This window comes from Megascapheus bottae, chromosome 2, assembly GCF_031878675.1.
Source record: "Megascapheus bottae isolate mThoBot1 chromosome 2, mThoBot2.hap1, whole genome shotgun sequence".
NCBI lineage: Eukaryota > Metazoa > Chordata > Mammalia > Rodentia > Geomyidae > Megascapheus > Megascapheus bottae.
The window spans coordinates 47,351,370-47,376,422 of record NC_143510.1 but is presented as its reverse complement, the minus strand read 5'-3'; the positions used below and the strand labels follow the sequence as shown (position 1 = coordinate 47,376,422).

Sequence of the window (25,053 nt, the reverse complement as noted above, 5' to 3'; positions counted from 1 at the left end):
GAGGAAAGCCTATGAGACTATCTCCAATTAGCCACACAAGCAACTTCAGAAGTGGAGATGTGCCCTGAGTGGTAGGCACAAAAGCCCAGGGACTGCACCCAGGCTGAGTTCAAGCCCCAGGTCTACTCTAAATGAGCTACAGATGGACAAGTGTCTTCTAGAGTTCTGAGGAGGAAATGGCATAAAGGAGAAGCTACTTTCATACTGGCAGAGGGAGGAGATCCTAAATACAGCACGTGGGTGGGGACAGTGCAAAGTGGGGAGAGAGGACAGAGAGAAGGACAGTCCTTCCATTGCTTGTTCTGGCCTGATTGTTTTCTCTGTACACACCTCACACTGCTCACTTTAGCTGCCTCTTTCCTGGGTTTATCTCAACTTTCTCTTGCCTGCTGAGCCCCCATGACAGCCCACTCATGTCCTCCACTGCCCCTTTCCAAGGACCTCGCCGGGCCCAGCGGAGCCCTTACCCTATGTACTGCTCAGACTTGTTGAACTTCTTGGCAAGGTACTTGGCGGAGGCTTTGCTTGGGATCTTGACCATGGACAGCTCCTTGCTGTAGCGGGTCAGGTTGCAGGGCATTTCACACACGCAGTATTCTTGGTCCTTTTCCACCAGGAAGTCTGTGCCCAGCCAGGTGACAGGCGCTGGTTGAGTGATATCCTTCTGCCACCAACTCTTAACAGAAACCTTCTGGCCCGGCCCCTCAAGGGCCCCTGAGCCCACTTCTATCTTCCTGACCTGCCATTTCCCTTGGCCTCCTGCCCACCCCATCTCTCCTAAGTATACATTACACTTGTGTGTCATTCATCCCCTTAGGATCCTTGAGGGTCAGGCACCTGAGTCACTTAGGAAAGAGACCGAAAGCCCCTCCCAGGTGACCCCAGTTCATTTTCCATAGGAACCTCTGAAAATGCTATTCTCAGCATTCAACTCAGACTCGTGTGTGGATGAGCTGAGCGGTCTAGACTGAGCCTCAGGAGCTTGCTCTGAGACTCGTGTGTGTGTGTGTGTGTGTGTGTGTGTGGTGTGGGGAGGAGGCAGGACTCACCCAGGGCAGGATCTGCACACTCTTTGTATTGCTCTGGAGTGCAGTAGGGGGCATCCCCTAGAGGAGAAGTCAGTGGTTGCAGGATGGAGTTTAAAGGGGTTACAATGGCAGAGTCCACCCTTCCTTCCACCCCTCCCTGTGGGCACAGGCATAGATCAAGGTCACGCAATGGTGAGAGAGGTAAAGAGTGGACATGGGAGGGTGACGGGTGGGAAGCGGGCGTGGAAGGGGCAGGAGCCCCATCGGGGCCTCGGAGCCTGCAGGCCTGACCTGGCATGTGCACCATGCGGCAGTTGCAGTTCTCCACCAGGTACCGAGTCTCACAGTCGATGCGGCAGGCGGTGATGCTGTAGGAGTCGAAGAAATCCGAGTCCATGGTAACAGCTTTGCAGGTGCCCCAGGGCGGGGGCAGGTAGATGAGCTGCTGGGAGAGCCGGGGAGCTGGGGAAGTGTGGGGACTTCTTCCCCCCAAGTCACCTTGATGGACCTCTCTGACAAGATGCAGAATTTGGGAGCCCTACTGCCTCGCCCTCCTTGGCCTCTGAAAGTCTCAGAGCATGTGGGCCATTCGTGTTGCTGGGCATCCTGTTCCTCCTGTTATCAACCCCCTACCACTCTCTCTTTCCTTCCTTCCTTGCCTGGGTGCTGTCCCTGAATTTTGTTATTCAAAGCTAGCCCTCTGTGACTTGAGTCACAGTCCCACATCCAAGTTTATCTGGTATTTAATTGGAGATGAAAGTCTCACAGACTTTCCTTTCTGGGCTGGCTTTAAACCATGATCCTCAGATCTCAGCCTTCTGAGTAGCTAGGTGTGAGCCATCAATGCTTGACTTCTACCACTTTATCTTGAACCCCTCAACACCCCACCCCAGGGGCAGCCTTCCACCCTCTCACCCGCTGTTCCTGGCAGGACACAAAGGTTTGAAAGCCTGGGGCAACGCCAAAGCCCAGCTGGTCGATGAAAGGAGGTTCATCTTGACTGTGGATCTGCACTTTGATGCCTGCTTCGAAGGACGTCTCATCTGTGGGAATGAAGGGTATGTGGGTTGGGAGAGCTCCTGATCTCCTTCAGAGCTGGGGACAAGGTGGAGGGGGCGGGCATATTACCTTTGCCAGGAGTAAGCAGTAGGACTTAGTGGGAGGTTATTTCTGGGGTCCTAACCTACTCCCCAGTCTCTTGGGGTTACCAGCTCCATGCTGCTTCAGTGACCTCTGCATCCAACACACCTCTTTCCTTACCTGATATCTTCTATGTCTTCAGATTTCAAATTCTCCCAGAGCATCACCATATCAGATACTCGCTCCATTTCTCCTCCCTTTCTCCTTTCTTCCCTGCCCCTCCTCCCCCCTCTCTGCCCCCTTGGCCCCCTGAGACCAAGACAAGCAGGCAGCCCAAGAAGAGAGGGAGTTATTTATAGAGTGAGTGGCGGCTGCTGATGGAAGAGGATGGCTGGTTACCTTGGAGAGTAACTGAGACAGGAAAAGGAGGGGGGAGTCAGGGAAATGTGAGTGTGGAAGTCAGGTAGATTCAGATAGAGATGGTGAAATCCTGGGAGGAAAGGACAAGAGAAGGATCCCTGTATCAGGTCCCAGAAGCCCTAGTCAAAGTGGGAGCCAGAAACAAGGAGGGGAGCTGAGCAGGGTGACGTACCAGTCTCCCCCCACACAGGCAGGTACTCGTCCTGCTGGATGTCCAGCATGATCTCCAGCCCGTTGCCTGTCCCACCTTTCATGGTCTTCAGCCGAGGCCGCCCATCTCGGCCAGAGTTGAAGGTATAGCACTTTCCATACCTCGTGAAGACCTGGGGAAGAGCACAGTAGAAAGCCTGAGAGTTTTTCCAGCACCCTGTACCCTCCCTAGAGATTCTCCTCAGCTCCTTCCAGTGCTGGAATCACACTACTCTCCAGGGATGATTCTCCCTGGGAAGCTCATTCTCTGTTCTCTGTCCTTTTGTTCCCTGGAAAGCCAGCCTTCCTGGGGTACATGGCCTGAGCCCCTTTGCCTCTCAGATGGCTTCTGGGTGAGGTTGGCCAATAGGAACCACAAGTAAAGGGATCAAAAGGCAGGAGGAGAAAGAGACGTCCCTGTCTCATGCCTATGGGTGAGGCTGGTTGTGGCTTGGGATTTCTATGGCTATATACATGAGGAGGAATGGTAGGAGTGGTAGCAACTTCCCACTATTGTTAGCTCTCCCCCCAACTGGCTTCCTTAATCCTGCATACAGCTCTGTAAATAGTCTATTAAAGTCTTTTCAATCAGATAATCAAGTGGCAATGTGTTTGTGTGTGTGTGTGTGTGTGTGTGTGTGTGTGTGTGTGTGACCTTGAGCTTTTTTGTTCAAGTCTAGCACCCTACCAATGGAACCATTCCTAGTGGTTTTGGTGATTAACTGAAGTTAAGAGTCTCATGGACTTTTTTTCTCTGGGCTGGCTTCAAACCCTGTTCCTCAGAGCTCAGTCTTCTTAGTAGCTAAGATTTTAGACACTGGTGCCTGGTTGAAGTGTCAGTCTTTTCCTTGCCAAGATTCTTACATGAGCACCTCCACTACCAAGATTCTATGCCTGACTTCTGAGATGGTGCTTCTCTTCAGCATTTCCCCTAACCACTAGAACTCCTGTTCTCATGACCTTATCCACAAACCTAAGCCCCTCAAAGCTTTTTGGGTCAAGTGCTAGTGGTTTCAGCCTATAATCCTAGCTACTCAGAGGCTGAGTTCTGAGGAATTTGAAGCCAAGCTAGACAGAAAAGTCCATGAAACTCTTATCTTCAATTAATCACCAAAAAGCTAAAAGTGTGGCCAAATGGTAGTGTGCCAGCCTTGAGTGAAAAAGCCCAAAGGAGAGCTTAAGACCCTGAGTTCAAGTCTCAGTAGCAACACACACACACACACACACACACACACACACACAGAATAAAGAAAAGCTAGGCTTTCTGGTTTATTCCAGCCATCAGTCCCTTTTGTCCATCATTGTCCCATTATCAATGGAACCTGAAACTGTCCTTATTCCATGCCAAGGATCAGGCCCATCTATGCCCAACTTTTCTTCCTCCAGTACTCAGGATGAAGCAACAAGACATGGAATGTTGGCAATGTTCTTGAAGAGTTTGAGGGTAGCGGAAGAAATGTCAGCCATGGGTTGAGTTTCTCAATCTTCTCTCCCTTCTGTGCTCCACAATAGCTCTTCTCACAGTCCTGATTTCAATGCTGCCTAGGGAAGATTGAACTAATCCTTTCTATTTTTGCCAGTGCTGGGGCTTGAACTCAGGGCCTGAGTACTCTCCTTGAGCTTCTTTTGCTCAAAGCTAGCACTCTACCAGTTGAGCCACAGTGCCACTTCCGGCTTTTTCTGTTTATGTGGTACTGAGGTATTGAACACCGGGCTTCATGCCTGCTAGATAAACACTGTACAAGTAAGCCACATTCTCAGCCCTAAACTAATTATTTTCCTCTGAACTTCTAAAATGTTCCCACAAAAGAATTACTGCTGGATGGTGACAAAGAAGCTGTGGGGCCAGTGGGGAATCACTAAGAAGTAGCACTTGTCTCTTCCCTCTACTTGCAGCTTCCTCTGCTCCCCTCCAATAGGGAACTCAAAATCAGAGAGCATTCCCATAGTTTTAGGGAGAATCCAGAGAGATAAAAACACGGGAAGAACTCTAAGGGCTCCCTATAACCTTCCAGACACACTGTCAGGTTTGGAGCCTGGGGCCACAGGCTAAACACACACCTAGGCCTACTCTCCATTTGGGGTGGTGAGAGGCAGGTTGTTGAGGCTCCCTGGCTCTGTGGGCGGGGCCATTGGGCAGTGGATCAGTGCTGCCACCTGGTGGCAGAATTATCTGCTCAATCTTCTGGCTGCAAGGAAGATAGGTTAACCCTTTCCTTTTATCCCTTGGCCTCTCTGAGGCCCACTGGACAAAACTCCCACTTTCCTGTATGTCTACAGCCATCCAGGGACTGAGGTGGGTTGAAATAACACCCACCAGGGCTGGGAGTTTGGCCTAGTGGTTAAGGTGCTTGCCTAGCATGCATGAAGACCCGGGTTCGATTCCTCGGTACCACATACATAGAAAAAAGCTGGAAGTGGTGCTGAGGCTCAAGTGGTAGAGCTCTAGCCTTGAGAAAGTCCAAGGACAGTGCTCAGGCCCTGAGCTCAAGCCCAGGACTGGCAAAAAAAAAAAAAAAAAGAAATAACACCCACCAGTTCCTATATAGGGGAGGAATCTGGCATCAGATGATGGGAGTGTAGGGAAGAAAAGTCAGGTATTGGCACCTTGGAGACCCTGGAGAGGCTGGAGAGGAGTCAGGCCAGACAGAACTGGAAGTTGAACTGGAGAGGTGAAGGGGTGGCAATTGGTCTTTTAACAGAGAGAGAACCCTAGTCCCTAGTCCCCTGGGTGGGAAGGTTAAGGGGGAAAGGTGACTTTCTGGGAGAAAGGTCCCCTACTACTTAGAGTTAGAGGCAGTTTGATTAAGAGAAAGTTTGTATTCACTGAAACAGGTAAACCCACAGATGACAGAGCAGTGCTGCACACACACATCACTCTAGATGAGAGAGAGGAGAGAGAGATGAGAACAGAGATGAGATGTGAGAGATGAGGAGGATGAGAGAGCAGATAGAGAGAGAGAGAGAGAGAGAGAGAGAGGTCGAGAGGGAGAGACAAATACCTGCTAGGGAAGCTGCTTAACCAGGGAGGTATGGTGGAGTAGATGCTGGGACCAAATCCACCATTGCCTTATCATGGCCCAAGGGCTGACAGTCAAAATAGTTAACAACTGGCTGGGTATAGGCATCTACCAACAGCCCGAAGGCTGACCTCATGGACAGACCGAGGTCCTGGACTCTGCTGGATCATGAGCAGATCTGGGAAAGGGCAGGTGATGCAGGGAGATACCAGGGGCGTCAGGGAAGCAGCGAATCTCTGATTAGCGCAGATGCACTTCAGAAGCACAGCATTGGTGTGGATCTGGGACTATGAGCCCTGCACCAGACCCTGGGCTTTCTGGGTGAGCGCTGGTCCCGGGAGGGGTTGCTCATGGGGAGCCATGGCAGACAGTCCTGGGGTTCCTGTGCTGGGTATGGGTCCCACTCACCACGGAGAAGTTGTGGGGGCCACATGGTCCTCCGCAGTAGGAACAATAGAGAAGCATGTCCTCCAGCCGGTGGCAGGAGCGATTGTAGAACCGGTGCAGGTTAAAGGGCTCCCCCGAAAAAGCTTCTGGCCCAGGGGGAGCCAGGGGTACCCCGGGATCATCACTTTCATCTAGTCCCAACATAGGGGCCAGGTAGAGCAAGTCGGGGTAGCTGAGCTGGGACAGGCGCACAGCATTGGTGTTGCAGAGGGTGACGGCGGGGAAGGCCAGCTCGCTGGAGGCCACTTCCTCTAGCAGCGTCACGTGCGGGTAGCTGAGGTAATAAGCCACTCGGTCCCCTACCTGGCAGAGGAAGGCACCCAGGGCTATGACAAAGGCCAGGGCCCACAGAACCTGCCTTGGCCCTAGACCCCCTTCCACAAAGATGTGGTTGGCACCGTGGAGGGTGCAGCTGTTGGCAAAGGCTACCAAGTCTACGGGTAAAGCACCCTCATCGGCCCCTTTCCTTGACACCTCCTTTTCCTTCTCTTCTTCCTCTTCAGATTCTGAGTTGTCCCGCCGCTTCTGCCTCTGCTGCTGCTGTTGCTGGGAACCCCACACATCTCCCAAGGCCCCAGGGGCCTCCTCTCCCGGGGAGAATGACACAGAGCAGAAGATCTGGATGGGCATCTTCTCCAGGGGCTTCCTGGCACTGGGAGATTGGCTGGAGGTAGGTGCGGAAGGGGGGGCGATGTGATCTCAGATAGGGTCCGGCAGAAACAGCCACCAAAGCCCTTGAGCCAGGCAGTAATTGCCTGGCTGGCTGTCCTTCCTCATCAGAGCCTGGATGGCAGTGTGGCTGAGCTGGGGCGGGGCGTGGAGGGAGGGACCAGCCTACCCTGCCAGGAGGGCAGGCATGTGTGCTGATGAATAATTGATGACACTAGCAAAGAGACTGATGGAGAGGGGAGAGCTGGAGCCCCTTCCTGTCACTGATTTCAGCAGAACACAGCTTAAGACAGAGCTGAAACCCCAGAAAAGCCTAAGACTTGGGGCTTGTCTGCCCCTTCCTCTGGCAAGGTGAGCCCTAGTAAAGACCTTGGCTCTCAGTACCAGAGTGACCTCAGCTGGCAACTGTCCCACTGGTCTTGCAGGACACACATGCCTGCTCTGCCACTTGCCAATCTCCTCCTTAATGTGTCCCCCTGTCCTCCCATCTCCATTCCGGCCCTCTCTGTTATTCTTGCCATGGTCCCTTTGTTCCTGAGATAGTCTAGTCTCACACACTCTGCAGGCACTCTCCAGACTGCTCTCTCCTTTCTAATTCTCCTTGACCAAAACCCCACCCCCACTATTTCATTGGCCTTCAATTCTCCCAATCCACCCTGAAATTCCCTGCTCTCTCTTATTCTTTGCTCCTCAGTTCTCTTCCAATCACAGTCTGAATGCCAGTTCACTTTCAGTTACTCCCTGAGCCCCCAATTTCCCTGAAACCCCTCCCTATCCACCACCAAGTTTACTCCAGCTAGCTTCTGACCTTCCTTCCTTCTCCCTCCCTCCCTCCCTCCCTCCCTCCCTCCCTCCCTCCCTCCCTTCCTTCCTAACTTCCTTCTTTCCTTTTTGTCAGTAGTGGGGCTTGAATTCAGGGCCTGTCTTCTGTCCCCGTGCTCTTTTGTTCAAAGCTGGTGTTCTACCACTTTGAGCCATAGCTCCACTTCAGGTTTTCTGGTGGTTAATTGGACATAGACATGTATTTTTCTGCCTGGGCTGGCTTTGAACTCCAGTCATAAGATCTTAGGCTCCTGAGTAGGTAGGATTACAGGCATTAGTCACCGGTGGCCAGTGTGTCCCCTTTTTTTCTTTTTGGCCAGCTATGGGGTTTAAACTCAGGGCCTGGGCACTAGTTTTTTCAGTCAAGGCTACTGCTGTATCACTTTGAATCACTTCCGGTTTTCTGGGTTAACTGGAGATATGAGTCTCACGGACTTTCCTTCCCTGGGCTGGCTTTGAACTGCCATCCTCAGAACTTACCTCCTGAGTAGCTAGGTTTAGAGGCTTGAGTTGCCAGTACTCTCCCCCTGACCCCCCTTTCCGTTCCCTTTCTCTCCTCACCTCCAGTTTTACCTCATGTCAGCACCCCTTCCCCCATGCTGACTGCACTCCGATCCCTTCCCTCCCCTCCCCCCGCTTTTGTGGCTTGTGGGGCTGCCTAGGTTCCATTAGCAGAGGTCTCTCATTGACCACAGACTCATTTCTGGTCAGTTCCCAGCATTGGAGAAAGGACCTTGTCTCTTGTAGCTGAAAAGCTTTCTGGCAGAATACCACTACTCTCCCCCACCCTCCCTCCCACCATGCACCACCTCCAAAGCTTAGAAGTTCAAGGAATTCTCCCCTAGTGAGTGGAAAAAATAGTGATCAATGCTTAAACAGAGCATTCTATATCAGTCATTGAGAAACAACTTGGGCTCCTTAAACGCTCAGACATCCCAGTCCCTCAGTCTTTGAGGTACTTTCTTCCTGACTGTACTATTTCCTATCCCCAGGCCTCTGGTCCCTCAGTGTGCTCTCATTACCCAGGGCCAATGGTTGAGGATCTTGAGCTACCAGCCAAGTCTTTAGGGCCAAGAAGGTGACCTAGGGGAGGTGGGAGATAAAGGGGAGAAATAAGGCAGGTGCCACTTTCTAGAAGAATTGCCTTTAGCCTCAGCTTTGACACAGAAGAGAAAATTTTGAGGTCTGAATCCTTTCTATCCTTATACCACAATCCTCAGATAGGCCTCTAATTCTTGGTTCTATCCCTGAGGTGTTTGTTGTCTTGTTTCTCTCAAGGCTATTCCTTGAGCCACAGCTCCATTTCTGGTGATTAATTGGAGTTGAATGCCATGGACTTTCCTGCCTGAGTTGGTTTCAAACCACGATCCTCAGATCTCAGCCTCCTGAGTAGCTAAGGATGTCCGACTCTCCATCTTACCCAACTTTCGGCTGCTTTCCCAGACACACTAGGCTCATCCACAGTTCCTGACTTCCTCAGGCTCTGTCTAGAGAGGTTCTGTTCTTTTTGTTGTTGTTGCTTTTCTAAGACACAGGGCCTTGCTATGTTGCCTAGCCTGACTCTGAATTCCTAGTTTCGAATAATTCTCAGCCTCTCAAATGGCTGGACTACCAGCAGTAGCCACAATACCCGGCATCCTATTCCTTACGTCCTCCAAGAAGGCATCCCTGACCCCACCCAAGTGCCCATCCAAGGAATAGAATGAAGTGTCCAGCTCTGCTCAAGGTTCATCAGGTCTGAGCAGTGACCCGTAGCTTCTTGAAGGTAGAGACTCTAGGAATAAAGGATCAAGATCTGTAGTCTACAAGGAACAAGCATCTAAAAAAGGCAAGATGTTACTGCACGGGTCAAGAGAGAGACCTGCCTCCTTAAGTTCTTGTCTTGCCTTTTCCCATACGAATTCTGGGGTTTCCTGTCCCATGGGCATCTTCTCCCCTTCTGCCAGACCTCAGCTGTTGGAGGGGCAGGGTCCTCTTGCATTGCACTTCTTTAGGAAGTGTTCCAGAGGGGAGATCCAAATTTGGGTTGGAGGAGGAAGGACAGACTGGCCAAGGCTGAGGCAGAGAAGGCTGCCCTTGCATTTTATGCCCACTAGAGGGCATTATCCCCCTCTAATAGCTGGAGGTGGCTGTAGATTGGACTCCTAGAGGGGTGGCTTCCAGTTTGGGGACTCCTTGGAGGGCAGGCTGAATAGACCAGAAAGTGTCAAAGAACAGCCATTTGGAAGAGCCATAGCTCTTCCCCCCCCCACCATACACACACACACACACACACACACACACACACACACACACACACACACACACACACACACACACACACACACACCCCTACCCCTGCAGTGCCACTCCTTCCCTGGATCTGGGTTCCTCTAACATTTCTACTTACTTTGATTTCACTCAAGTAGACAGAGCCCAAGAATCCTTGTGCTGGGGAGGTGTGGACTGTGACAGAGTGCATTTATAGACTGCTGGCTCATGCAGCACCCCAAGTGACCAAGTATACCAAACCTTCCAAATTAAGCCATGCTCATTTCTGAATCTTCCACCCAAGGCCTTTCTTCCCTCCAGTGCTTTTCCTCAGCTGTAGGCCAAACCAGGGCTTTCTGACTTCCTTTGTCCGCATTTCAGTACCCTTCATATCTGTGTAGCTGTTTGGTGGTTTTTGCCTGGTTCCTTGTAAGATCCTTACACAACCCAGACAAAGAGGCAGGTGTGGGGAACTTCACCACCTTTGGACAAGTGAGGAAACTGGCACAACAACCTGTTTTTGTTGGTCATGGGGCTTGAACTCAGGGTCTGGGTGCTGTCTCTGAGCTTCTTTAGCTCAAGGCTACTGCACTATGACTTAAGCCACAGTGCCATTTCTGTTTTTTTAAGTAGTTGATTGGAGATAAGAACTTGTGGTTTTCCTTCTTGGACTGGCTTTGAATTGTGATCCTCAGATCTCAGCCTTCTGTGTAGGTAGGATTACAGGCATGAGCCACAAGTACCAGCTACACCAACCTATTTAAATCTGTGTTCAGCTAGTAAAGGCTTGAGATTAGAATTAGGTCATCTATCTCTAAATCCCTTTGGTCTTGCTGGACTCATTGACACAAAGGTGAACAGATAAGAATCCATATCTTCTTCTCATAGAACTCACTTTCCAAGCTGGGAGCCATGGCTCATGCCTGTAATCCTAGCTACTCAGGAGGCTGAAATTTGAGGATCACGGTTCAGAGCCAGCCCGGGCACTAAAGCTTGTGAGACTCTTATCTTCAGTTGACCACTAGAAAACTGGAAGTGGTGCTGTGGCTCCAGGGATAGGATGGTACCCTTGAGCTGAAGAGCTCAGGGATAGCGCTCAAACCCAGAGTTCAAGACCCATGACTGACAAAAAAAAAAGAGCACTCACGCACTTTGCAGTGATTTAAATGTGCACATACATGTACACACACCTGGTACCAGTAGCTCACACTGTAACTTTACCTACTCAAAAGGCTGAGATCCAAGGATCAAAGCCAACCCAGGCAGGAAAGTCTATAAGATTCTTATTTTCAATTAGCCAGAAAAAAAGACTAGAAGTAGAGCTGTGACTCAAGTGGTAGAGCATTAGCCTTGAATGAAAAAGCTAAGGGAGAGCTTGAGGCTCTGATTTTAAGCATTGCCAAACTATGAGAAATGCTGTAGTAATAATAATAATAATAATAATAATAATAATAACAACCTGGGTCAGTGGCACCTGATCCAGATTGGGAACTCAAACAAGGTTTCCTGAGCAAGTAATGTTTGAAAGAAATGTAAAGAATAACTCTTGCGGTGGGTAGGGAGAATGTGTATAAAAGTCTTAAAGAAGGAGAGCAGAGGGGAGGCAGGTATGGCTGGAAAGACAGGTGAAGGCAGGCAGACACTGATCACGAAGACTTTGAAGGTAAGGATTGTGGCCCATCTGTAATGGATGACAACTTGTGGAAGGATATCAAGCAATCAAAGGTTTGGTTTGTCTGGGTGTTGGTGGCTCATGAGTATAATCCTAGCTACTGAGGAGGCTGAGTTCTGAGGACAACATGTCAAAGCCAGTCAGGGAAGTCAAGTCTGTGACTTGACTAATCTCTAATTAGCTGCCAAAAGAAAGGTCAGAAATGGATCTATGGCTCAAGTGGCAGAGCACCAGCCTTGAGCAAAAACAATGTCCAGGCCGAGTCCAAATCCCCAGTGTTAGGGAAGATTTCCGGCTTGCCTATCTGGGTGAGTGCTAGGTGGCTCACTAGATCAAGGCAGAGGGGAAAAGGGTTTGTTTGAGAGGTGAGAGGATGAGCTTGGTTTGCCCCTGCAGATTGCGAGGAAGCCTTGAGGACATCCAAGCAGAGATGTTAAGTGGGAAATTGGCTATTGGGGCCCAGGATAGGAGGAAAGAGCTGGCCTGAGACAGTGATTTGGCAGTTGTCAGTGTATAAATAGTCATTGAAGGGATGACTGAAGATGAGACTGCCCAAGAATATAATATAAAATAAAGAAGACAAGGCAGAAAAGAGGCTTGATTTGGCAATATCCTCTACAGCTAAACAGAATTTGACCTTAGGACATACCCATAGCTCCTAGCTGTATTCCTAAAAGAAGTGAGTGTCTATGTCAACCCACAAACATGAGCATGCACGCCTCCAGTAGCTTTATTTATAATAGTCAAACGCTGGCAACAGCTCAAATGTCTGGCATCTGTAGAATGGATGAATGAATAGTAGTATATTTGTATAATGAGATATTACACAGCACTGAAAAAGATCCAACTTCTGCTATACATAATGAGACTAAATCTCACAGTCATAATCATAAGTGAAAACAGACACAAAAAGAGCAGCTATTGGAAGGAAGATACATATATTTCGATAGTTTCAGAGACTTAACTATACTGAAACTTAAGCATATCAGTGGAGCAGCGGCAGGCTTCTATGGGATGTATTGACTAGAAAAAGGCCTGAAGGAATTTTCTTGGGTGGTGGGAATATTTTATGTCAACTAAATACATACCAATGCAAGTTGCAGATGTTATATGGTAAGATATCTCCATGTAAAAATTCTTTGCAGTGTATTCTTCTGGTTTAAAAGAAGGACAAAACTTGAGACTGAGCCTTGAGTCAATACAGTACTTATTTGGTCAAGTAGAAAAGAATGAGGTGGCAGACAGAGGAGTGGCTAGACTTCGGAAGTAAGTGGAGAATTAGTGATGAGGGAAAGGAGTAGTTCAAGAGAGAGGTGAGTATCATTGGTTTGGGATGCTCCTGAAGACGAAGCATGAACTGTGCATGCTAGAGTTAGCAACAAGAAGGTCAGTAATGGCCTTCGGCAGAGCCACTCAAGAGGAGTGCTGGGGTGGAAGGAAGGGCAGCCTGAAGTGGTGAGAGAGTGAGTGGGATACAGAAAATGGGGACTTTAAACCTGCTTGATCAAAGAGTAATAGCCATTGTTAGAGCCTACTCATTTATTCATTCATACATTCTAGAAAGGATCGTACTGTGTTGTCCAGGCTAGTTTGAAAATCCTGTGCTCAAGCAATCATCTTTCCTCAGTCTCCCAATCAGTTGGGACTATATAAGTGCATGCATACATACACACACAAACACACAGACAATTATATTTTTTTGGCCAGCTCTGGGGCTTGAACTCAGGGCCTGAGCACAATCCTTGGGCTTTCTCAAAGCTAGAGCTCTACCACTTGAGCCAGAGCACCACTTCTGGCTTTTTCTATGTATGTGGTACCGAGGACTTGAACCCAAGTCTTTGTGCATGTTAGGCAAGCACTCTATGATTAGGCCAAACTCCCAGCCAGGATTACAAATTTTTAAATGTCTTAAGGTTGTTTCAATGTCAATGGGGCCTCTCAGCTTGAGGAGAGACTGCCTGTAGATGAAGGGGAGGCGGAATGAGTGGGATAAAATTCCTGAACCAGCAGCAGGGAATCAGATATGGAGAGTAGGTTGAGATTTTATTGTTGATAAGCTGGATGCTCCCTCTGGGTGTTGGTACCCAGATGAAGGAGGAGATCTTGTCTGAGGCTTCTGTGTTCTCAGTGAAGTGGGAGGCAAGGTCGTCTGCGGAGAGAAGCTAGTCAAGGCGGCTGTTGGAGGTGAGTGGAGGACTTTTCAGTAATCACTGGGGTGTGGGGGGAGGAGCAAGGTGACCAGGAAGACACAGAGGGGTTGCTAGGCAGCACCACAGGCCCACTAAAGTATGTTGATCATGAATACAACGTGATCCAGTGCTGCTCTGGGCTATGACTTCCTCTGATGGTGCCTGCTTGCTCTAGTGATACCCTAGGGAAAGCCAACAGTGGGTTCATTTAAGGTTGAGATTTGGCCAGATGGCACAAGAAAAAGGCAGAGGAAGCTGGGTGCTGGTGGTTCATGCCTGTAAGCCTAGCTATTCAGCAGGCTGAGATCTGAGGATCTCCATTCAAAGCCAGCGCAGGCAGGAAAGGCTGAGGGACTCTTACTTCAAATTAACCATTGGAAAACCAGAAATGGCTCTGTAGCTCAAAGTGGTAGAGCACTAGCCTTGAGCAAAAAGAGTTCAAGGACAACACGCAGACCCCAACTTCAAACCCTATGACTGACAAAAAAAAAAAAAAAAAAAGAAAAAGAAAAGGGAGAGGAGCTGAGTACAATGACTCATGCCTACAATTCTAGCTCTTTGGGAGGCTGAGATCTGAAGATCATACTTAGGAGCCAGCTTAAGCAGGAAAATCTGAGACTTTTGATCTCTAATCCAGCAGCAAAAAGTCCAAATGGAGCCGTGGAAGTAATAGAGTACCAGGCTTGAGTGAAAACAAAAATAACAACAAAAAACTAAGGGACAAATCCCAGGACCTGAGTTCAAGCCCCAGCCAGCACTTGCATAAAGGAAAGGAAAGGAAAGGAGAGAGAGAGAGAGAGAGAGAGAGGGAGGGAGGGAGGGAGGGAGGGGAGGGGAGGGAGGGAGGGAGAGAAAGAGAGAGAGAGAGAGAGAGAGAGAGAGAGAGAGAGAGAGAGAGAGAGAGAGAGAGAGAGAGAGAGAAGGAGAGGGGGGAGGGAGAGAGACGGGGGGTCAGGAGTATGGCCTAGTGATAGAGTACCACATACACAGAAAAAGTAGGCAGTGGTGTTATGGCTTAAGTGGTAGAGAGCTAGCCTAAAGAAAGCTCAAGGGCAGTGTATAGGCCCTGTGTTCAAGCCCCAGTACTAGCACACACACACACACACACACACACACACACACACACACACACACGAGGTAGAGGAACCCAGCACAGTCTAGTCCATCACACACAGAAAATCTGGCCTTGGATCTCAAGTCAGGACCCCCATTCTGTCATTTACTGGCTATTGTGGTTGTGACTTCTTCATGTAGGCCTCACATTACCTCTGAGCCTCAGTTTCCTCATCTTTCCCATGAAGATATTAAATACCTTCCTGCCTTGCAGCATTAGGAGGCCCACAAGATGGAAAGCGAAGGGAATTTGTAAATTTCAAAGCAAGATGGAAAGAGATGATTAATTTGGCCAGTATGTGCTCTGCATGCAACTAGAGCTTTGTCCTCACAAAAGCTGTGTTCTGCAGCCACACGTGGAGTTGCGTGTGTCCACATTCATATATGTCCACATTATACCCTCATCTACATCCATGCCCCCCCCTTCCCAGCATACACAGGGAGGTGCACATGTGTGCTGCCAGGAGGAGGCTCTGAAAAGCCACGGCTGGCTGCAGCCTATGGTCAAGGCCACTGCGGTAGTCTCTCCCTAGGGATGTTCTTAACCAGGGACGCTGATGCGACACACCAATTAGAGACACACAAGACTAAACATCAAAGCCCAGAATGGGCAGCTATACATTGAGAGACAGCAGAGGAGCCACAGCAGATGAGAGGGGTGGGAAAGGCTTTTCATTCTGAGAACTCGGATCTCAGGAAAGACCACAACTTGCCCTTCTTTTTCTGCTAGGGTGGTCTCAGAGAGCATGGCATGGCAGATTCTCAGTTCTTACAGTTTTTTGTTTTTTTTTTTTAAGGAAATGCAGCAGCTTCCTGCTCCTTTTAAAAGATGCCTTGAGAAAGATGTCTTATGCCCATGTCTGGGTACATCCATTATGCATTTAGCCTAGTATAGGCTTAGCTACAGCATTCTAGAATCTTAGTCTCCCAGAAGCTGAAGAAGGAGAGCTACCTCTTGACAAAGAACTGATATTGAGGCTTGAACTCAGGGCCTGGCTACTATCCCTGAGCTTTTTTGCTCAAGGCTAGAGCTCTTCCACTTGAGCCGCAACTCTACTTCTGGCTTTTGGGAGTTAATTAGATAAGAGTCTCAAGGTACTTTCCTGCCCAGGTTGGCTTTGAACCATAATCCTCAGATCTCCTGAACAGCTGGGATTATAGATGTGAGCCACCAGCATCCAGCTAACAAAGAACCTTTTAAGAACCTTCATATTGTTCTTCTCTTCACAGGAAATTGGACACAGAAGCTGAGAGATGGAGTCAGGTGCAACTCTGCCTTTATGCCAGCTCTGACCCCCCAGTCCAGCTTGCTATTACTTGATTTTTGTGTCAGCCCTGGGGCACTGGCCCTTAGCTTTTTCTGTTTAAGGCTTATGAGAAATTGTGGCACCCTTAAAAGCTGCCTTCCAGCTTGGCACTAGTAGCTCACACCTGTAATTCTAGCTACTCAGGAGACTGAGAGGTCTGAGGATTAAAGTTTGAAGCCAGCTCAGGCAGGAAAGTCCATGAGACTCTTATCTCCAGTTAACTACCAAAAAGCTGGGAGTGGAGTTGTGTCTCAACAGCTCCAAATTTGAGCACAAAAAGCTAAGGGACAGCAACCAGGCCTGAATTTAAGCCCCATTCCTTGTGTGTGTGTGGGGGGGGAGGGGGTGGGTGTGTGGGTGCGCATGCTCGCCCACACCCCCCCACACACAAGAAGTTACCTCTATCCCACTGTAGAGCTCCCTACAACCCTCTCTGCAGGCCTTCCCTGTGTCTCTGGGACTGCACCTGGGGTGCAGTGGGCACACCTCCAATTGAGCTGTCTACTGGGCTGCTAGCGGGGCATGGAGGAAGCACTTCACTTCTGCCCCCAGAGGCACTTAGTTACTTCCATCAATTCCCTATTACTTTAGGCAACAGCCAGGAGATCAATTAGCTTTGAGTAGCCTCTTAGCTGATAGCCTTTTGGGAGAACTGGCTGGGGGAGGGGCAGGGGAGGGGGGGGGATGAAGGAAGAAATTAAATTACTCCAAAGATGCTTGTTTACCCAAAACATGATCATGTTTATGTGTGTGTAAAGAGAGGGCAAAAGAGATGGAGACCCCAGCCAGAGCCACCTACATTTCTGCAACTGGCTCTGTCCAATTACTCTCCAGACTTGTCTACTCAGTTCCAGCACTTCCTGGAAAGGAGGAAGAGAGGTGGAAGGACCAAGTGAGATTATGCTATCCACAAACCCCTCAGAAAGGTGAAGCCCATCTTTCCCTGGAGCCTCTTCCTGTGTGTGTGTGTGTGTGTGTGTGTGTGTGTGTGTGTGTGTGTGTGTGTGTGTGTTGATCCTGGAGCTTGAACTCTGAGTCTAGGCACTGTCCCTGAGCCTTTGTGCTCAAAGCTAGTGCTCTACCAGTTGAGCCACAGTTCTATTTCTGGATTTTTTGGTCATCAATTGGAGATTAATCTTTCCTGCCCAGACTGCTTTCGAAACTATGATCTCACCCTGCTGAGTAGCTAGGCTTACAGGTGTGAGACACCTGGCTAGGAACCTCTTTTAACCCTCTTCAAACAGCACATGCTCCTATTCCTTCCCACCCCATGGAAATTGTCAGCCAGACCTGCCTCTCTCTCTGCATGGTTTGGAGTGCTTCCTTTCCTTTCTGAGGTTCCTTCCCTAGCTGGAGGAAACAGACCCAGACAATGAGGTTAGAGTGTGTTGGTGGGGGGAGCAGTGAGACTCGCCTTCTAAGCTTCTGGGGAAAGGGAAAGGATGAGGGATGTCAGTGGAGGGGCAGAACCCTGGACTCTGCCATTCCTGGGCTCTAATTGTTTATCTATCTATCTATCTATCTATCTATCTATCTATCTATCTATCTATTACCATAATGGGACTTGAACTGAGGGTCTCCTGCTTTCCCTTAGCTTTTTTTTTTTTTTAATCAATCATAGGGCTTAAACTCAGGACCTGGTCACTATCCCTGAGCTCTTCAGCTCAAGACTAGCGTTCTACCACTTTGAGCCACAGCACCACTTCTGGTTTTCCAGTGGTTAATTGGAAATAAGAGTTTCATGGACTTCTGTGCCTGGGCTGGCTTTGAATCTCCATCCTCAGATCTCAGCCTCCTGAGCAGCCAGGATTATAGGCGTGAACCACTGGTGCCCGGTTTCTCTTCACTTTTTCACTGAAAACTCTTAGGGCCTTTCCTACCCATCCTGGCTTTGAACTGCACTCCTCAGATCTCAGACTCCTGAGTAGCTAGGATGACAGGCAGAGCCACCAGCACCGGGCTGCTAACTGCTTTACAGGGACCTCTTTGTCTCCAGTCTGGGCTGCAGGACCGCCTACCCACAGCATCTCTCATGTTATCATTCCAGAACCTTTTTTGGGGGGTGGGGATTTCTATGCCCATACTCCCTTTACTCTGTCTCTCTATTTGGCAAATTCTTGGGGGATCCTGTGGGTCTCCCACTGATTCATGCCTACAGTTCTTAGCCCTCTTAAGAGGGATCACTGCCCCTACCACACCCTTGTCGACATAATTTCTACCCTCCTCTTCATTCTCTTCCAGGGTCCAGGCATAAATTCTTGCTTCTCTCTCCCCCAAGCAAAAGCTCCAGGTCTCAGCTGGAGTGGGTGGCATAGGGCAGACTGGGCAACCATCTGCCAGCCCCCTCCCCTTGGTACTGCTCAGCATTCCAGCCACATCTCTGCTCCCACTGCCAGGGACAGATAAGGTGCAGCTGGAGGCTGGCACCAGCTGCAACTATGTTTACTCCCCAGCCCCCGCCCAGACAGCTGCGCCCCCAGTCCCCCTCCATAGAACCCCTGCCCTACTCAGTCTGATTAGCCTTAAGGTGGGACAGGAGAGAGGATTCCCACACCCTGTTACCCTGGCAACAAAAGAAGCGGCTAGGAAAGAGGAAGCTTTGTGGTTGGTATTCATTATTCTTTTGGTAGTTCAGGAGACAGCTACCAAGGCCTACCCAACTGTCCTCTGCCCTGTTGAATCCAAAGGACCTCCATGTTTCTTCTGGATTTAGTGCAGGATCCCCACAATTGCCCTCCACAAACTGACTCACAGTGCAGGGGAGCCTGACCCAGTGTTCTGTGACCACCAAGCCCCATGGTTCAGCTGGATTCCGAAGCACATCTGGAAGGTGCCTTTTATTGCTGATCTGATCTCTTGTCTCTAGAGGCCTCGAGAGACCAGATTAGCCACCTTCCTATGTCTCCTGGAACTATCCTCTAGGAACAGAGTTCTTATTGTTTAGATGGGGGTTGCCCTTGGAAAACCCGCCAGAGTCCACAGAGTCCCATGAACTCTGTGTTTCGTGAACACTTTGAGCATGAACGTGGGCCATCAGTTAAGACCCCCTTCTCTTGCTGGGCGTCGTGATACACACATGCCTGTAATTCCAATATTTAGAAGGCTAAGGAAGATGGAGGGTGAGTTTGAAATCACTCTGGAATATACATCCCTGTTGAAAGGAAGGAAGGAAGTCAGAAGAGGAAAAGAGGAAGAAAGGAAGGAAAGAAGAAGAGAGAAGTAAAGAAGGAAACAAAAAGGAAGGAACATGAAGTTGATCTTGCCTAAGTGTGGACTGTATAGACAGATTTTTTGTTGTTATTAGAGCTATACGTGTTCAATGATCCACATCCCCAACACACAAGGACTGAAAGATGAATGTTCATCATGAGACCAAGAAGAGATGAGAGGGTAGAATGCCAGCAAAGTAGCTACAGTCCTCTGGGGCCTGCCAGGCCATTCTTTACCATGAAGGTTAGAGATAGGGACTCACAACTTGACTCCCCTCCTATCAGTGCAGGTGCAACACTACAGGTAGAAGTGAGAAAGCCCTTAACATGGAAAGAGGCAGAGAGCAACCATATTCAGGATCAGGTCTTTGTCATGCACTGAGACATAGAAAACTCTGGTCTGGAAACCCAGAACTGAGAAATCATAGTAGGGACCTGGATGGTGTCTTTTGTTGGTGGTGGTGGTTGTGGGGCTTGAACTCATGGCCTGGTCACTGTTCCTAAGCTCTTTTGCTCAAGGCTAGTGTTCTACCACTTTGAGCCACAGCACCACTTCCAGTTTTTGAGTGATTAATTGGAAGAGTCTCACAGGGACTTTTCTGCCTGGGCTGGCTTTGAACTATGACCCACAGATCTCAGCCTCCTGAGTAGCTAGAATTACAGGTATGAGCCACTGGTGCCTGGCCAAACATATCTTAACATCACCATGTGAAATCTTTCTGGAAATGATGGAGACTCAGCTGAACACTTTCAATGGGCTTGTTATATCCCAACTTTACAGTTAGCCCCTTCCCAGGTTAAGTCAAGCACTTCCTAATTTCATTTAGCACCACACAAACCATCAAAGCCAACGTTTTCCTTTTCCTTTCTGTTGGTTACTTCTGCTTGTCGGTTTGGGTTTTGCTTCTACCTGCACCCACAATTTCTCAGGAACATAGTTTATGAGTCTGGGGTCCCTGGTCTAAGCTTTGGGAAATCTAAGCCTTCCTGTGGTGAAGAAAGAAAAGAGAAGGATGTGGTTCCTGCAGCTGGGCTAAGCTCCCTCTCAGCTCGGCTCAGCAAGGAGTTGATCATATAAACTTTGTCTAGGAGGATTGACAAAGGCCTGTAAAACCTGTCTGCAGAGAGGGGCTTAAACAGATTGGGAAGTCTTGTACAACCTCAGCTGTAAACATTAAACACGACTATGGCTTTAACCTTTCTACACAAACAATGGCAGTTCATGCTAGGAGGAAGCGAGCCAGTGAGGGAGAAAAATGGACAGGGAGAAAAAGGAGGTTCAGAGAAGGGAGAATCGGTTGTAAGCATGAAAATAGGGGATGCTGAGGCCCCAAGCTGTTGAAAGAAAAAGTAGCTGGGTACTGGTAGGTCATGTCTGTGATCTTAGCTATTCAAGGGGCTGAAATCTGAGGTTCAAGCTGTCTGGGCAGGAAAGTTGGTTAAACCCTTATTATTAACCACTAAAGAGCCAAACTGGAGCTATGGCTCAAGTTGTAGAGTGCCAATCTTGAATGAAAAAGCTAAGGGACAGCACCCAGGCTCTGAGTTCAAGCCCAGTACTGGCAACACACACACATACACTCACACACACACACACACACACACATGAGGTAGAAGTGGACAGAGGAACTCCAGGGCCAGCAACGAAATCAGTAGACTGTACTGGGACTTAAGGAAACACACATTCTAATCCCGATTCTGTCATTAACCAGTCAGTGGACTGCAGCAAATTATTCCCCCTTTGTGTCTCGGTCTGTGCTTTTGTAGAATAGAGTTAATATAGTTATTTATCAAAGGGTACAGAAAGCCTGGCAAACATTAGGAAGCATTGATAAGCACCTTCCTCCCATTTGGGGTTATGGTTATTCATACATGGCTGTAGGTCCTTTGATCTCTTCCCATTTTTTTTTCTTGTCTATGTTTGATTGACAAGGTTTTTCTATGTAGTTTACACAGGCCTTAAACTCACGATCCTGCCTCAGCCTCCTGAGCACTGGGATTATAGGCATGTTTCATGTCAACTAGCTCGGTGTGTCTCTTAACCTTGAAAACACCGTGTAACTTGCCTAGGACCACATAGCATGTCAGATGTGGAAGTCAGTCCCCCAAGCCGGCCAGAGGCTACCACATCTGTGGGATGTGGTGCCAGTTGGAAGGAAGTGTCTCCATTTTTATAAGCAAAGGGAGGCTTCAGCTCAGCCAGGACTGTGCATTCCCTCCAACCGTGGCTCTTGATGGTAGAGAGAGAACCTAAACAAGTGTGTGTGTGTGCATGTGCGTGTGCATGTGTGTGTGTGTGAGTGCCTGCAATTATGCATAGGCAGGGAGGAGACCACAGAAGGAAAAAACGACCTGTCTGCTTGTCTTTTTGTTGTTGTTGTTTCATGATAGAGTCTAGGCTGTTCTGGAATTCACAGGACTCCTACTTCAGTCAAGATTACAGATATGCACTGATATGCCCAGCTACTTATATGGCTATTTAGGAGAAAGTTCGCTTCTCAAACTTTTAAGGCATCTTTTTGTGTGTTGGGGGGGAGATGGGGAAAAGGAAGCAGAAATGAGGGGTTAACTCTGTGTATTTGCTAGACAAGTACTCTGCTACTTGAGCCACTCCCCATCCCCTCACGCAGGCATCTTGTCAGAATCCAAACTCTGACTCAGGAGGTCTAGCAAGTGAGGGGAGGTGCAAAGGCCTTTCTTTTTCCCTTCCTCCCTTCCTCCCTTCCTCCTCTCCTTTCATTCTATCTTCCTTCCTTTCATTTGTTCTTTCTTTCATTCTCTCTCTTCTTTCCTTCTTTCTTTTTTTCTTCCTTTCTTGCTTGCTTGCTTGCTTGCTTGCTTTCCTTCTTTCTCTTTTTGGTGCCTGGTTCTGGACTTGAACTCAGAGCCTAAGCACTGTCCCTGACTTTTTTTTTTTTGCTGGCACTCTATCACTTGAGCCATAGCCCCATGTCTAGCTTTTTGGCGATTAATTGGAGCTAAGAGCCTCATAGACTTTTCTACTTGGGTTGGCTTTGAACCTCAGTCCTTAGATCTCAACCTCCTGAGCCACTAAGATAACAGGCATGAGTCATTGGCTTCTGACCAGACTGCATTCCTTTCAAGCTCCCAGGAGATAGTCCCCCAATTAATTGTGAGAAACAAGTATTACTCTTAATCGGGACACCTATGACCTAGAAGGTAACACTGGTGGCCAGGCAAGGCCAGGCTATATGAGTACATGTGTATGGGAGTGTCTGAAAGTGTGTGTTGTGGTGTGCATCGTACACGCTCATCCCTGCCATCATGCAAGGCTGAGGGTCAGGTCTACCACACAACAAGTGTACCAAGTGCTGAGCACAGTCCTCTCCAGTCAAAAGCAAAGCTGAAGACATACAATTTCCTCTCCTGGAACAGCAAGCTTGCGAGAAGCCTGGCCTCCCCCTCTGAGGGTCAGGCTGACACCCCCATCAACATCAGCGGATCACTCACCACCTTGAAGTCTTCAGCACTGCAGACCTCCCCTCGGAAGTGACAGGAGAGCAGCATGTCGCGAATGTCATGGCCAGCTCTGTCATAGAACTCACGCATGTTGAAGGGCTTGGGTTTGAAGCTGCGGAAGTTGGCCTTGTCCTGCAATATCTCCAGCTGCTTTTCATCAGCCATCTGTGTGTCAGGTATCTCATACCTGGAGCCAGGAATGGGGTGGGGGCTGTCACATGGATGCACATGACCACCAGAGACCATCTTACACTTGGGAAGGGGCAACATCCAGTCCTGGGGCAGAGTAGATCTGGATACACACAGGCAAGGAAGAAGAGCTGGACGTGCCCAGAGGACATGGAGTCAGAAGGACCTGTGATGGCTGCGCAGAATCTGAGCCTCTTAGCATAAGAGTGAGGTGTATTGTCAGGTACCAATGGCTCATGTGTGTAATCCTAGATACTCAGGAGGCTGAGATCTGAAGATTGCGGTTCAAAGCCAGCCTGGGCAGCAAAGTTGGTGAGACACTTTTCTCCAATTAATCAACAAAAATTTGAAGTGAGCTCTGGCTCAAGTGGTAGGATGCTGACCTTAAGCATAAGTGTTGAGAGACAGCATCCAGACCTTGAGCTCAAGACCCAGGACCAGCACAAAGGCACAACACAAACAAAACCAAGTAAGATGCAGCCTGGATAAAACAGGAGCGATAGCATTTATGATATACTTTCTGCCAGTTGAAGGCGTTCTTTCACATTTCTGAGGGGATCAAGGCACAGTGGCAGGAGGGAGGGCAAAGTTAACTAAGACTGGGTGCTGATATCTCACAGTTCAGGCTGTGTGCGTGGAGGTAGAGCTATTTTGGACTATATTGGAACGAGATTGGGTGCCCTTAGTTGGGATACTTTAACAGTACCCTGAATCCTTTATGGTAAATGGAAAGGATTTTGGAGGGGTGGGGTGCGAGGATGGCAGCAAGAGGGCAAACTTGGCTGGCTCTTGGTGGGGTAAGAAAGTAAGCACCCTGATAGGCACCCCCAATAAGCTGGACTGGGGGGGGTAGGTGAGAGTCGCCCACCTGTTGTTCAGCAGGGCCAGCAGCTCACCAGCATGGTACAGGTCATTCTTGGAGACTTGGCTAAAGCGGAACTCATTGAGGTTGCACAGCGTGACGGCAGGGAAGGTGAGCTGGGAGGCAGCCACCTCGTCGAGCTTGGTGACATGATGGTAGTGGAAGTAGTATTGCACACGCTCGGTGCACACACATAGCAGCACGGCCAGTGAGCCCAGGAAGCACAGGGCCCACAGGGCGCGCTTCAGAGACAGCCTCTCATAGGAGAAGATGTGGGCCAGGCCATGCAGTGTGGAGCTGCTGGCGAAGGCCTGAATGCTCACGGGCTGGACGCCACCCACCTCCTCCTCCTCGGCCTTCAGTTCCATCCTTGCCGAGGTGATCCTGGGGGTTGTGAAAGGGAGAGATAAGAGTCTATTATCATTCTGGGGTAACAGTACACAAGAGCCCTTCCAAGTACATCCTTCCAGAATCCCTCTCTCCAGAGTTCTCTGCTCTTGGGGATTAGAGTTTTCTGGTGTGCAAGTGCAGAGCTGTCAGGGTAAGGGGGTCTATCCTGGATGGGCTCTTCCTAAAACAGAGGTTGGGGTAGGGCAGGTCAGCTCAGGCCAAGAGAATGCTCTGCCAGGGAAGCTTCCAGGCCAGCGGAGACCCCAGATCTAGTTGCCGAAGGGAAAGAGGGAATTCCCCATATTCCCACAAGCAGGCACAGGAGTTCCTTCCAGATGTGGGGTCACTCTGGGACAGGATCGTCTACCCCAGTCGTGGAGCCGAAATTCCCCCAGATGGGCTGCGCCTGGGGTCAGGAGTTCCTCTTCAGCTTCCTCCCGGACTAGACTGTCACCCCAGGAGTTGAGCCTGGGCCAGAAAATCCTTGGGGGAGGGAGGTGGGCACGGCTGGGGGGGGCGGGGCCTAGCCTGAGTCCTCACCTGCTGTATCTGATTTCTTACATAGGCATGGGCGCAGGCTGTGTGTGTGTGTGTGTGTGTGTGTGTGTGTGTGTGTGTGTGTGTGTGTGTTTGGGGGTGGGGTGGAGGGCTGCCTGAGGTGGATTGTGGTGGGGGGGCGCGGTTCCCTATGACAGCCACTTGTCCCCGCCCCAAGGT

At 49.4% G+C, this 25,053-nt stretch overlaps 1 protein-coding gene across 4 annotated transcripts in view; it reads right to left on the bottom strand.

The window, feature by feature from the left end:
- The window catches only part of Asic1 (acid sensing ion channel subunit 1), a 28,468-nt gene that overhangs the window by 3,135 nt on the left and 280 nt on the right, over positions 1-25,053 (bottom strand). The window contains exons 2-8 of one of the 4 annotated variants that reach the window (XM_090325560.1): positions 23,953-24,330; positions 22,887-23,082; positions 2,701-2,851; positions 1,944-2,071; positions 1,320-1,470; positions 1,050-1,106; positions 468-645 (exon numbers count right to left, since the gene is read on the bottom strand). In XM_090325560.1, coding sequence (XP_090181686.1) covers positions 468-645; positions 1,050-1,106; positions 1,320-1,470; positions 1,944-2,071; positions 2,701-2,851; positions 22,887-23,082; positions 23,953-24,314 — 1,223 coding nt within the window. In that variant the 5' untranslated portion in view covers positions 24,315-24,330. Of the gene's footprint in view, positions 1-467; positions 646-1,049; positions 1,107-1,319; positions 1,474-1,943; positions 2,072-2,700; positions 2,852-6,145; positions 6,815-22,886; positions 23,083-23,952; positions 24,331-25,053 lie in introns of those variants that run through there. The other 3 variants (XM_090325567.1, XM_090325552.1, XM_090325543.1) reach the window with 3 other exon arrangements.